This window comes from Gymnogyps californianus, chromosome 9 (assembly GCF_018139145.2).
Source record: "Gymnogyps californianus isolate 813 chromosome 9, ASM1813914v2, whole genome shotgun sequence".
Taxonomy (NCBI): Eukaryota; Metazoa; Chordata; class Aves; order Accipitriformes; family Cathartidae; genus Gymnogyps; species Gymnogyps californianus.
The window spans coordinates 8,863,762-8,878,238 of record NC_059479.1 but is presented as its reverse complement, the minus strand read 5'-3'; the positions used below and the strand labels follow the sequence as shown (position 1 = coordinate 8,878,238).

Here is a 14,477-nt window from a genome sequence, read left to right as displayed (position 1 = left end):
CTTTTACCTAATAATTATCACATCTTCCTCTTTCTTTCTGTATTATGGAATATCAGGCAGTTGCAGAGTTTCCGACGAGCCACACTTGCAGCTGTCCCCATGTGAATACAAACACCTTTATCTTTATATAAATACTGCACCCTTGTATCCGTCTAGATTTGTGGAATCACTTGCATGAGTGAAACTATTTGCCCATGTGTTTGCAAGATGGGTGTTTGTGTCATTAATCTTTTCTTTAGCAACTAGGCAAAAGATAAGTTAATGCGTGTGACTCTGGTCCAGTTTGTATTGTGTAAGCCGGAGCTAGTCTGTGGTTTAGAAATGGATGTGGCTGCTTTTTAAATCACTGAACTCTAGCACATGAAAGGGGGGACAAATGATTAAAACAATCCACCTACCAATTAGTCTTCTACCTTGTTTTGAGAGGAAGAGTGTTTTTTAAACGCAACAACAAAAAAAATTCTGAAAGGAAACTGATTAAATTCTTAAGGCATGATGTACAAAGCAAATAGCTGATCAAGCAACCAAATATGGCTTTAAAATTTAAACTTTCTTTTTAATGATAAAAGCACCCACATACTTCACTTCAGTGACAACACCCTCCTCTTTTCTTTTTCTTTTTCCCCCTAAGTAGAGCATTCTTGAATACAAACCAGTTCTTAATTTCTCCTTAAAGAGCTCAGTATATAAAAATTCATTCTTGACTAATATCTGCTAGAAAAATGTGGATTAGGTGTTTTGGAGTTAACACCACAAGTGCAAAAAACACCCCAAGAGCTCAGTGCAAAAGAAAGTTAACTGCTCAGATTTTGGACTGTGGCTCTGAGGAACCAGTTCAAGGCTGGGGATTTACAGCTGGTTTCTGACTTGCACTGCTCTTGGGGAGTTTTGGCTGGGGGAGGTCTGTAGGACTGGGCTCTTGACATGTTTCTAACAGGAGAAGTTATTCCTTGCTGTGAATGATGGCTTGCCTCCACGTATGCTGGTATAATTCTCTGCCTGGATGTAAATAATGGCAGCTGTTCAAAAGGAGGCAATATTTAGGGTATGCAAACACTTGAAAATAAACACTCTCCAGCCCATGGTGGCTGGTCTTTATTTCAGAAGCGGCCTCTCCATCGGACTGTACCATGAATGGAAAATCTAGACATACGGTATGAAGCAGCTGGTGGGACCCTTGTCAGGTCCCTGTTTGCATCCGTGAATAGGGGAACGATGCTGTAGGATGCACTTTATCTCTGATCTAAGCCCATATCCCATGAATACGACTTACAGTCCACACCCATTGTGCTAGGATGTAACAAAAGCTTTAAGTAACTGCCTTCCTTGCCCCCAAGAAGCAATTTACTTCCTTTTGTGTAATACCTACGTGAAAAGAAGGTAGTTCCATGTTATAGGATATCCCATAGCCCTTTCTGTGCTTTGTGCATGCTGGTGGAAACTTGTGCTCCTTTGGTGCAGTTCAGGTACCGCGGCTGTCATCACCTTCCCATCTCCATCTTGGAAACACGTACTCACTGTCAGTACATATAGCTCCTAGCACTGGGTGGGAGCTGGGACATGGCTGAAACTTCCAGTGCTTCAGTGGAGAACTAATGATGTGAGCCAGGAATAATATTGTCCCTTCAGCAGCAGCCTGTGTGAATGATGTCCTTTTAAGTCTGTTCCCTCTCCAGGGCATGCACCGGGGGGATGTAAGTGTCAGTTCCTTAAAGAACCTTGGAAAATTCCTCTGATCTTTGCTGATGAGATGATCCAGTCCAGCCTATGTTTAGCACTTTCCCTTTTCATGGTGCTGCTTAGACCTGAAATCCCAGTGGCATTAAATGCAGCAAGGTAAGCCTCATCACCAGCAGCGTGCAAAGTTTGCGCAGGCTTTGGGTATGCTACGAAATCAGAGGAGTTTCCTGGAGAGCAAGGGGCAAGTTCTGGCTGGCTGGTGCCAGGGTTCCTCTGGCGTCACGCTGAGATGCAGGTGTCACCAGCAGTTGTGTGGAGGGCTGAGCCATGCAGCCGGTGCCTGCCTCTCACCCTCATGGTCCCCGGCCATCGTCACCTGGCACTCTGCATGTAGGAGTGCAAAGGTAGCAAAGCTGAGATTTCAGATGTGATTCTGTAACTTGAGCTACGTGGAATCACTTTTCCTTGAAAAGGTAGTGGAAATAATGTCTATACAATAAACCTTCCCAGACCTGACCTGTGATTTTATAATAAAAAATGCATTGTAAGTCAAAATACTTCAGCTTGATTAATTGGGATCTCTTTTTTCATTTCTCTATTACAGAAGATGCAGACAGGGAGAGTAACAAAGCAGAAATGTCTGAGATCAGTCGTTTCATGTCTGATTTTGGCAGAGGGAGTGTGGGAGGAAGAAAGAGACCTCATGTTTCATTTAGATACCCTGATTTGGAGAAGAGTTTTAAGCAGATGGCTCTTGAGACACTAGGACTCTAAAGGATTAAATGCTATTTAGATAAACGCATGCTTCCACTTCTGCAGCATGGTTTTAGAAGGACTGTGCCATATATTCTGGCTTCAGTTCTTTTATCCCTGGGTCCAGTAAAAACCCTGTTTGCAGCCACTTGACTGGGTGTAGGAGCAAAGGTACTGGGGCTTCCCTGGGGTTCAGAGACAGGATATAGCCCGGTGTGTTTTGACTCCCTGATGTGCTTTGACTGGGGCTTTTTGTAGATGGGCAGCCCAGAGCCAGCTCTGGGGACGTCACCCCAGCTGGCTTCTGCGGGAATGAATCGGAGCTGAGAGGCCAAGGCTGGTCTGTGATGAGCGTTTCTCCCTGCTAACCCCCTGCCAGTGTCCAAAGGGAGCCTGCAGACTCAGCAAAAATTCTGCGGGGAAATTGGGCTCTGAAAGGATGTGTAAATTGGTGGAATAAAGTCCCTTAAAGAAGGATTATGAGTTGCTCAGCGCAGGGAAGTAGTCCTCCGGTGTCTAGAGGCAGTCACAAAGTTGGGCTAAAATGAGGTCTACACGTTGGGAGGGAGCCCGTGGGTGGGTGCTGCTGAGCCCCGCAAAACAGTCAGGGTGCAAAGAGGGGAAGGGTGGCAGGAAAACAGAGCCCTGTCCCAGCTTCTTACCCTCAGCCCCAGGGGATGCAGGTGCTGGGCATACCACATGCTCACCCTCCCCAGGCCCATAGCCAAAAATCTCCTACCAGAGATTGACTCATTTTGCTGCTCGAAGTATTTCCTGCAAAGGCTTTGCTCTGCTCCAAGCTGGTATGTGGAAGATCACAAAAAAGCCTTCTTGGTGGGGCAGTGTTCACCCTCTCTCTGCGTCTCTGTAGTATGTACTGAAGCAGGATTTGGCCCTTGATACTTTCAGAGTGATTCAGGCGCATGTGGTGCCAAGAATGCTGCCAGAGCAAATTCCTGCTGTCAGAGCAAGAGAGCACGGTGTTATCTGGGGGACGGACGGATGGATGCTTTTGTGCTTCTCTGGCTTTTTCATCTCCCTCTGAAGAGTTGGCAAATAGGGTTTGTGTCCTATGGCAGGATAGGGTTAAATGACATTTAGGGCTTTGGAGCTATTCAAAAGCAGGGCAAGGATTGCATTATAGCTGTGCTGGAATGGGATAGACAGGGTCCTGAGGAAGCACTCTTTCAAAAAAGGCCAAATTAAAAGAGTGCCTTGGAAAAGGTTGGAGAGCCAGGACAGGGTTCCCAACAGTGATGGAGCGGCAGCCCAGGATGGAAGGGCTGGTATTTTGCTGTGCGCCTGACTGGAAACTTTAAGGCAGAGTTACAATTTTGGTTTGGATGCTGTTACAGAATTGCATTATTTTTGTAAATAGGAAATTCAAAACCTCTTGACTTCAAATTGGTGTTTTCAGAAGACCCACTCATTCCACAGATGTGCCTGATCTTTTTTTGTTCCTTGAGGTGACCCTAGGGATTGATGTAATTTGGGATGCATCTCCCTCCTGCTCAGCAGAGCCGGCTGTTTGGCACGTGAGTAAGGCAGTCAACAGCCATTAACTGTGAGGGATTAAAAGTGGTGCAACACGGCTGCATTTGTGGTCTGTTGGGATCAAATGCAGAATACCAGTTGTCACCCAGACCTCTAATGAAGAACAGGAAAAAACTATTCCTGCTGAGAACAAGCACTGCAGGGCAGCTTTTCGGCGTCCTTTTTTCTAATATCTTTCCACCTCTGGAAAGGGGAAACCAGAGCAGAGTGGAAAAGAGGAGACTAAAATCTGCCTCACAGGAGGCTGCCTGACAGGTATAGCTTGAGGTTTAATAATTTGGATGAAAATGTTTTAGAGCCAGTTTACCTGTTGAACTGCAGAGCTACAGTGAAATGAGTCTGTTCTGATGTCTCTACTGTGGTGTAGATGGGGAGGAAGAACAGGAGAAATGGCTAAAAAAAGAAAAGCTTTCCCTCCTGGAAAATCCTCCCACTTGTCTTCAAGACATCAGAGACCTTCATGCTTTATGATGCTTTGAGATAGGGGGAGCTTCAAATCGAATGATGGCTGGCTCCAGTGGTGTCTGTCTACTGAAACGATGGGTTTAAGAGACTGCTGTTAACAAGCGATTGCATGTGCTAGATATGCTGAGGGACTCCTGTTGGGAGGCACAGTTGGTACAGAGATCTACAATCCACCTATTTTGCTTCAAGCTAGCTTTAATGCTGAAGCAGCTGCCCCAGTATGTGAGGGTTCTTCTGTTACACCAGTGTCTAAGCAGCAGAGGACTTAGAGATTCTAGCAGAGCAAGAATTCCTCTCCACTGTTTTGCTTGGCCAGAGACAGTGAAAAATCCATGCAATCCTCCAAAACTGTCTTATGAACCAGTGTGCTGGATGTGCCTTTCTTCCTTTGCTAAGAAAAATAGAAGTGGTTCATCACACTAAACCCACAGCTGGTCCAGCCCACAGTGGTTGCTAGTTGGCTTTCGTGCAGGGAATTGGCTCCCAGCTCTTCCCCAATGCCTTCATTTGGGAATATTCAGTTTTCATGTGCTTCCAGTGGTCTCTGACCAAAGATCCCCTTAAGAGTAACTATGAAACCACCCTAAATATAGCTCCCCTGCTGCTGATAGGATGCTAGGGTGGGAGAAAATAATGTACTTTCTCCTAAAGAAATGCCCCGAGTTGTGGGAACCATTCTGACTTGGCAGGCTACTTGCAAGGCATTTGCTATTTGTTTAACTTGGGACTGGCTGCCCCTGGCAGTTGTTACCATCAGCCGCCTTTCTTATCTGCTCTTTTCTATAATAAACGTTGGAGCAAAGGTTTGGAATTAGTCACTTCTGGGGCACTGCCTGCCTGCATTTCCAGCTTCTGTCTTATCTCATTTTTGGACTCTTGAGCCTTTTCCACTTTGTTCTGTGCCTCTTGGTTTGCCCCTCTTCTCATTGCACTGACATAGCAAAGAGCTCTTTAAAATATCCCAGAGGTGTGCCATCCCCAGGACTGCCTGCATCCGAGAAGACATGCCACCCTGGGACAGCTATGTGCACTCACGCTGCTGCTGGCTACTACAGAGATTTTTCTAGCATGACTTACCTAATCCAGTGGATGGGCTGGATGAGTTGTTCTGGCTGACGTCTGTTCAGATGAGCAGCCCACAGAGGCAGCGTTAGGATCCTGAAAGCATCCTGGGGGCCTGGCACCGTGTCCTGCTCTTTAGTACAGCATTAACTGCGGGGCAGTCAGTGGTTTAAGGGAACGTAAATGCAGACAGCACCTCCAGAAGCGCAGGGCGGTGTGGTTCTCATTCAGAAATCTGAGTAATTCCTACTGATTTGCTTCCACTTTAAAATTCCCTGGTGATCTCTAAGCATTGTCTTGACCTGGTCTTGCTTCTGACAGTACCATAGGAGAGGCAGTAATGAGCAGTCCAGGGTGCAAGAATCTCTCTCTCTCTGGTCCTATCTCACTTTAAAAATACACAGAGCTATATATTTCACTCAACACGTGCAAATACTGTTTCCTAGCTACCCCTGCTCTGCCGACTGAAAGCTGGTCACGCTTCCCATCTGGGACAGCCTGCCAGGTAAATGCCACTTGATCTATAACATATTTCAGTGCTGCTTCTGGAAATGGCTGGGTGATGGCCTGCTCACCTCCAGGTGAGTAGGATGAGAGCAGCCCACATTCACCCTCCAGCAGCACAAAGGCACTCAGTGGGGATGCAAATCTGTTTAGTTCTGTCTGGATTTGCTTTGTTGGATGCATGAGCATGTCATCCACCTCTCGCCGTAATCTTCCTTTCTCTCTTATACCATTATCACCATAATGATTTTTAGCTGAAGGTGGAAACTTTGAGTCTGGATCTGTCTCTGTGGTGGGATGGGTTTCTTGCAGTGGGTAGGAGACAGGGACCTGCCTGTTTTCATTTCAGAAGGCTGGCCTGGGGGCTTAGCCATGGATTATGTATCTTGACCAACATTTCAGCTTGCTAGATTGAGCTGGTCAGGGTAGAGTTTCTCTTTCTTGCAAAAACACATTCAGCAAAAAAACCCCAAACCTTTGTTAAACATGAGGTGATTTGGGCAACTTCTGAGCTGTATCTTGGCTCAGGTCTAGGTGTGACAGAAAAATGGACACTGCTGATCTCTTTCAAGCACTCTACATTGCAGATCAGAGCAGGCACATCCCCTGGGGTTAGTCCTGCTTCTCAGTGCCCTTTGTGCTGATGCATGTGATGATGAATGGGAGGAAATTCCTGCGCATGAACATAAACAGGCAGGAAGACCTATAAGTGGCCATGTCCTCATAGTTCTGACACGTGAAATGAAGCTGATGATGGCTGGTGTTAGTGGATATGCTAGTGTCAGACCCTCCCGATACCTGTTTCAGGGAAAGATCGTTTGATTTCTGGCTGGAAAGGATTGGAACAGCATCTCCCTGGTGACTCTGATGTGCTGGAGGAAGCTAACGCCCATCTGGTGTCTGGGATGGCAGGAGGCTGCCATGCAGGGGCACCTGTGGGGTGCGTAAGCGAAGGCCATGCCTCACACCTCCTTTTTGCAGTTTCATGTCGCTGGGGTCAGGCCCGAAGTCAGCTTTCCCTCTGACCTCCAGTGCTAATGCAGCCCATCTCCATAGCAATGGCTGTAAATACTGTCCCCTGTGCGCTCATACCCCAGGCTGTGTTGCTGCTATAATGTGGCGAAGCTCTGTGTACTTCACTAGACACTGAAACAACCAACTAATAAATCTGTTATAAACCAATGAGTAATTTGTTTTGGTTACCAGGGAGATTGCCAAGTGCAAATTCAACCTGAAATAGCGATGAGCTCATCCTCTGAGCAACATCGATGCCTGAGCTGGAGCAGCCGGATGGAAAGGGAGCCAGCGCCAGTAACGCTGTCTGCTCCACCGACATTTGGATGCTGTGCGAGCTGTTTTGCCAGAGACCTTTTGCCTTGTAAATGAGATTGTGCAGGGGATGGTGTGTGAGGCTGGTTGCTGAGCCTGGGCTTTTACAATTCCTGGAAGTGTGGCAATGACATTCCTGGTGGGACCGTGGGCTGGAGAGCCTCAGGGGTGGATTAAGGTGCTGCAGAGGTGGCCTCCTCTGCCATCTCCCCTATCTTGGAAACCTCTCCCTGTGCAAGGATTGTGGGGAAAACTGAGATGCTTGACTGGTAGATACAGGCTAGTTTTAAACAGGTAGTTAGACAGGTCTATCTGATGGGCAGACCCTCTGCCCTGCTACTGCTCCAGGGGCTGGAGCAAGGAGTTGGAAAAACCTCACCCTCTTCTGCAACATACCTGGGGCAGGAGCTTGAAAATTTGGGTTCTGCCATTCTTTCACCCTGAAGTGTCTGCAGTTTAAGTAGATCAGGACTTGACTTTTGAAGGGCTGATGCTAGCGGCAGGGCTTGGCAGCTTTCTCTGACTGCCTGTCCCTGCAGTTGCTCCCAGAAATAAGCCCACAGGCGACGCTAGGTGTCAGGAGGACCTGCGCTTGGACAGCCACTGGGGTCACCTCTGGCCAGGGTACAGCAGGCAGTGTGGGAGCAGCTGCTGCAAGCAGAGAGATGGCTTTCTTGCTCTCTGCTGCAGAGCTGAGACTTGAGTGATGGAGGCTGGGGTTGGAGGGGGCTCTCGCAGGGCTGCTGGCCCTGCCAGTCGGAAAGGCAGGACAAGGAGGCTGTGCTGCACTTGGTCTCTTTAGCAGCCCAGCCAGAAGGGGTCCAGGCAGGGCTCTGATATCATCCTGCACCTTTCTCTGCTAAGGTGGAGATGTTTCCAGATGTACTTGCATTCAATGAATTCATATCTTCTGAAGAAATACAATTTTTAACTAAAACAGTCTGTCTGTAGGAGGAAGTACTGCCTGTCCCTCTGCACGAGGATGTTGCAGGGGAGAGGCTGGCAAAGGTGTGGCAGTGGTCTCTGCTGCTCCCTTATCTTGGTTTTTGCTCCCCATTGCTGAGTTATCAAACATATGAAATAATGTAGAAATACATCAGCATATTGCCTGGCAGCTGTCTTGATGAAGCAATGCATAAGCCACTTACCAGAGGCCCACTGACGGATTTCACCGAATCTTTTAAGATATAGTTACCAGTGACCAAAAACAGATAACAATTATCAACAGCACAAATGCAGACAAAAGCTGAGCCCCTAATGTAATCCATGAACCTAGTCACATGGTACAAAAACACAATCTTTTTTTGGATTAACCTCACAGCTTTCTGGAGCAAGGGATGAAGGTTGCATCTATAAAAAGGGCATTGGTTTCAGCAGGGGTATTTTTGTATTTTGGAAGTCTTCTATTCTGATTTTACAAGCATGGAGTGATCTGTCTTTGTATTCTTGCAAGTCCCTTCCAGGCCTGTGGGTGGATTTCTTCCAGCTCCTTTCTGGAGCCACGTGGGAAAAGCTTTGGTGACATGACCAAGTCTCTCAGCATCACGGGCAGCTCTGTCGCAGCCACCAGTGCATTCAGCCATCAGCTCTAGGGAAGGGCTTCATGAAACCCTAATACTTGGAGTAAGCTGGCATTTGAGAGAAGTCGATTTTAATGTGAGGAGTTATAACTAAGTGAGATTTGGGTGAGAGAGGCATGAGTTCACCCACACACCTCTGCCTTTTATAGCTGGCGGAGAGTTGGCAGTACTCTCAGCGGTGTGTCTGGGCCATCTCAATGGCTGGTTTGAGTCCGCATGACTGCTGTGTAGTGCAGCTCCTACCACTGTGTCCCCAATATTGCCCATAACTGAGCTGGCAGGCAGCTAATGAACTGCTCTATGGCATTTTATCTTTTGCTTTCAGCAGCTCTTTGGAGATGAGGCACAGCACGTCTAACGCGTGCGTGAATTGTTTGCACGTGGTGTTTGATATTCCTTTATGTCACCTCTTTATTATGGAGCCAAGCAGTGGGCGTTAGTGTCTGGGAGTCTGACAGGCATCCCTGCAGGCTTGCACTGTCTCTCTTCCCCATGTCCTCCCCCAGCAGCAGTGTTTCCCCCCACCCCAGTTTTTCACCTACTCAGTATCAAGGCGTGTTTGCTTTTTGGCTGCCTCTGGGCAACTAAAAACACTTTGTATATCCTGGACTTGGCTAGGACCAAGTCTAACCTTGCTCAACACTGGCATAAAGCAGGCAAGGCTTGCTACTGGGCCTGCTCTAGCGCAGCTGAGAAGACAATTTGGCTCAAGAGGTGTAACTTTATCAAAGGGACAGTAGAGTCCTTGCTATTGCAGGAAAAGTCTTCGATGATTTGAAAGCCTCACCCTTTCCCCTTTGTCCTGCAGCATTCCCAGCAGGACATGGGTTCTTGTGGGCTCTCATGCAATGCAGCTGCACAAGCTGGTTTTAAAAGAAAGCAAGCCACTGTTTCACATCTGCTTTAGCTTTTTGACAGTTTTCTCTGGCACTTGTGTGCAATTAGCGCTGCTTTTTTGTCACATGGAGCCGATCCTCTAATAGTTTGATTTGGACAGTAGTTTGACAGCTAGCAGCAATTGTATTGAGAAGGGCTGTTTCTCTTTGCAGACTGTGCTACTCGTTGTCCCTGAATTTATTGTCTCACTGCTACTTGAAAAAGAAAACAAAATCATTTTTTGGGCCTGGATCCAGCCACAGAGCAGAGGATGGCTTAATCAAACACATAAGTGGTTGTACCAACTCCAGTTGGTTTATTTCTATGTTTAAAATTAAGCACTCTTCTAAGTATCTTATTTTTCTTATTCCAAGGTTTGTGTTTAATAAATGTAACAGCCTATAGACTTTGCCCGTTGCTCCATGAGCGAGCACTGATAGAAACGCTGTAACATGCGGTGCTGCTATGAGACCCTCAGTGGGAGCATGGGAGAGGAGAGGGGACCTTCTCTTGCCTCTGAGCACCCTGGCCCATCCCTGTGGAGGTGGGGGATGAAGGTATTTGCTGTTTCAGCAAATGGGAGGCAAATTAAATTTAGCAGCTTAAATAACCTTGCCTCTCCAGCTTTGGGCTGAACTGTCTCTTGCCAAGTATTAGTCTACTGATCTTAGTATTTCCAAAGACACAAAAGCAACTGAAATTTTGCTCAGTTACCCAAAAACAAGAGTGGGAGGGTGTTGGGGGGAGGAGAATTCCCCTGACCCCGACCTGCGAAACAGCCTTCATCCTGCAGATGAGGACACTCAGCTGGGATGCTGCAAACCAGGGCTGGGCTCCTGCCCATGGGCTTAGAGCCATTCTGGGCTGGGTCTCTCTGGTTTTGGCTGAAATTGAATCTTAACTCTGATGAAAGATTTAAAGATATTTGTTCACTTTTTTTTTTAATAAAATGAGAATCAATGTTTTCTAACTGACTTCATGGAGAATGCTTTTTGATGTAGACCTCGCCCAGCTCTGATCTGACATGATTTCCAGGGAGACCTGGGATCCTTATCACTTTATGGAAAATGAGATTTACTTTCCTGTATCACACAGACACTTTGAAAATATTATCCCTGACTCCAGAGAAATGGCTCATACATTTTAATGTCGTTATTAGAAATTGAATTGACAACACTTATCCTCAGTGGAAATTGCTGCGCAGCTTGGGGGGAAAAATATGCAGAAAGCACTGGCGGAGACTTCAGAGAGCTCTTGTCACCCTGAGATGTGTGTGTTTTTGATGCAGTGTTTCTGCTGAATGAAAAGAGCAAGGTTTGATACATGCCAGAGAAAGGAGAAAGCACAAGCGCATGGGCCAGCAGCACGAGGTGAGACAGCAGTGGGGCTCAAAGCATCAAAACAGCTTCTGGACTGAAAGGCAGAGTACACCCAGGCCTTGCACGGTGGTGGGGAAACATGGGCTGCTCTGGGCTTGTGTGTCCCAGGGTGTTGTGGAGATGTTGCACACAGGTGCTTTATTTGCTGTCTTAATAAGCGTAGAGAAACTGAGCTGGATGAGTGCTGGCTTGAACTGGCATATGAGTGAAGTGCAGCTGAGGTGCTCAGATTGGTGAAAGATGCCCTTAGGAGGAGAAGCAGCAAAGAACTGCAACAAAAAAAAAAACCCAAATCAGGTTGCTTTTAAAATCAGTTCTTTTTTTTGTGTTAAATGAACTTGCAAGAACCAGCCGATCTCTGCTCCTCTCAGGGCACGTGGCCTCTGAGGAGGACTTCACATTTGGCTGCGGTGCATCAATGCTCTGGAGTTGCTGAGCTGGGAGTCCCTTGCTCCTGAGTGTGGAGGAAAAGGGACACAGCTGGCAAAATACTCCTTTATCAGGGCTCTAGGCTCTTCTGGAAGTCTGGCTGACTTCTCTGGGTTTGCCCGAGTCCTTAGTCTCTTGGAGGTCAGTTTGGGAAAGAGCAGCCGAGGCAAGTTCAGTAGGATCAGTGCGAGTGGTCTCCTAGTCTGGCAAGGGCTCCAACTTCCCTGCAAAAGGAGAGCGGCAAAGAGCCTGGCTGAGCAGCGCGATGTGTGGTCGCTAAATGAACAGGGCTTTAACGAAAGGCTTGATGGGCTGATTTGCAAAACATTAACATGAATTGTGGCTGAAGTCAACTCTGGCCACAGACTAAGCCTGGGCAAAGGGGAAAGTTAAATGGCATCTGTTTCAGCAGAGGAAATGTGTGGTAACGCAGGACCAGAGCAAGGTGTCTTAGAAGGCTGCACCAAGGCTCCATCTTACAAGTAAGCAGGTGCCTGTGGGCCTCCTCTCCCCCCCGCCAGTGGGTGTCTTCTCCTTGACTTGTCCTGGAGCACGTCTCCTGGCACGGCCAGCGAGTGCCCATGTGATGCGGTGCCAAAAAAGCAGTTGTGAATTTGAAGCCACTCCAAGGTGAAGGGTTTTCACTTCTCCTGCCCTTGTTGTTGTTGGTGCAACATGGCCCAGCCTGGCTGAGCCTTTGTTGTAAGTGTCAGGGTGCGAGGTAGTTGACCCTTTCTTCCTTTTTAAAATGCACTTATCTGAAGTTGAAAGTTAAATCAAACCCTCCCAAAGCAGAGGTTTCTGAGAATAACTTTTGTGACTAATCCAACCCCATAGGCCTCACTGCAGGAGACTTTGCAGCTTTGTTTTTCCTTGTAAAGAATGCCCAGCATATGTCCTGACAATTAGTCAGAGTGCCCAAAAATACCCGTCAGCCCTGCAAGCTGATCTCCTTCGTCTCTTGGAGCCGAGACAGACACAGCGTTATGCACTGTGGGACTTTGGGAAAGGTTATTTTTAAAATGGCCACATAACAAGGGTTGTTTGGTCCTTTCAGCCACCAGCACTGTCTAACAACTGAAGGTGTAGATAGCCAAATGCTAATCTTGCTCGAGGCGACTGTCCCGTGCCCAGGGTAATAGGCTGGTTGTCCTGCTAAACCCATACACCAGGGCTGGCTCCTGTCAGCATTAAATCAGTGCTCAGGGCATGGCCCTGGGGCCTGTGCCAAGTTCAGGCAGTGCTTTGATGGTGTGCTGGATGCCAGGGAGTCTTCCCAACCGGCATGCCAATGCTCAGAAGGGCATGTCCTTCTCATTGAAGCGGTGGCCTGTCTTTGCCCTTAGCCAGGCACCATGCTTCTGCCCAGCCCTTTTCTGAGAAGCCTTTGCTTTACCCTTCTCTGACCACCTGAGCTGAAGTTTTCTATCCTCAGTGTCTCCCATGTACTGAAATTCTGGAGGATGTTTTGCCAGAATCACAAACAGCCCTTTCTTCTCCTCCTCTGAAAATAAAGCTCTTTAAGGGGGAACACCAAGGCTCCTTGGTCTTGGAGAGCACTGCTTGTGTGGGGTTTTGGCTTGGCCCACTGTGCTGTGGGGGCAGAGGAAGGAGGACTGCAGAACCATCTGCCCAGCAGCTTCCCAGGAACATGATGTTTTGCTAGAAAACATCACGCTGAAAGCGTTCCCAGCCTTCGGAGGAAGAGCTCGGGCATAGCCTGCAGTGCCCACCTTGCAAATCTTTCTTGCTGCCAGGTCCTGTTGAATGAACACAGGAGGATGGCAGGGCTACTGGAAACCCATGTCAGGGATGCTGGAGAGCATGTATGTTGTAGCTGATGTCTGGGTAGCTGCTGGTTTCTGACTGGTAGTGGGTAGATTTCCAGGGAAGGTGAATGACCCAGCTTTCAAGCAGTGATGCAAACTAATAGTTGAACTTCCTTCCGTGCTCTCCACAGTGAGCTGTTTAACTTCACTGGGGAGAGCATCGCTCAGCCAGCTGCCGTGCCTGTGAGAAGTAATTGAAAGCAATCAGGAATGCAGAAAGCGTAATGGAGGTTGTGGAATATTATTTCAGCGATGGCTCTCTAACAACTTGGTGAAGCCCCAACATGAGCATTTATTGTGTGGGTATGGTAGGATTATATTGCTGTGAGTGTTCATCAGACCTCATCTTTCCTGGAAAAGACTGCCATGCTGCCTGGCTGGGATCAACGTGGTATTTATTTGACAGGGACTTAAGTTACTTTTCTCAGCTCTGAAGCCAGGGGTAAGCCATGGGGGGAAAGCTGTGACTGGCAAACCTTTGCCTCATGTTTGACTCCACTGGTCATTCCTCCTCCATGTGACTGCATCTAAACTTGAACAAAGACAGACCCCTGCAGTTGGCCAAGATTGGCCTAAGGAGCTCCACTGTCCTAAGCGTGAAGCTTTGGGGTAATAACTTGGGGAATAACTGAGTTGTGGTGCAGCTTCCTTGGCCCCAGGGAGGGCTCCTCCGAGGACTGCATCAGCCCTGGTTGGAAGTGCTGTTGGTAACTGAGAGGCATCACGCCCCTGCCACCGCTGAGGGCACAGCGCTGCGTAGCTGCAGCCAGAGCTCTGGGCGTTGCAGTGAGCAGAAACCCCAGAGCTCCTCATGGGAGCTTTGAACGCAGGGGCCTGGCCAGTGTGGGTGAGAGCGTGGCACTGCTGGGGCCCCAAGATGCTAGCCCAGAGACCTTCCCCACTGCTCCTGTGTGACCGGACACGCAGGCTGCTTCCCCTGTGCCTGCTGGCTCATCTTCCCTGGTAACTGCTGCATGCCTTATTCCTGCACCCTCGGCTGCTTTTGTGGTAATGAACTTGCAAGAACCAGCTGATTT

General features: G+C 48.0%; 1 protein-coding gene across 3 annotated transcripts in view; it reads left to right on the top strand.

The window, feature by feature from the left end:
• FHL1 (four and a half LIM domains 1) overlaps nt 1-14,477 on the top strand; it is a 38,010-nt gene that overhangs the window by 4,294 nt on the left and 19,239 nt on the right. Inside the window, exon 1 of one of the 3 annotated variants that reach the window (XM_050902066.1) lies at nt 1,818-1,836. The exons of the other annotated variants lie outside the window; for them this stretch is intronic. Coding sequence (XP_050758023.1) covers nt 1,827-1,836 — 10 coding nt within the window. The 5' untranslated portion in view covers nt 1,818-1,826. Of the gene's footprint in view, nt 1-1,817; nt 1,837-14,477 lie in introns of those variants that run through there. 3 annotated transcript variants of the gene reach the window in all.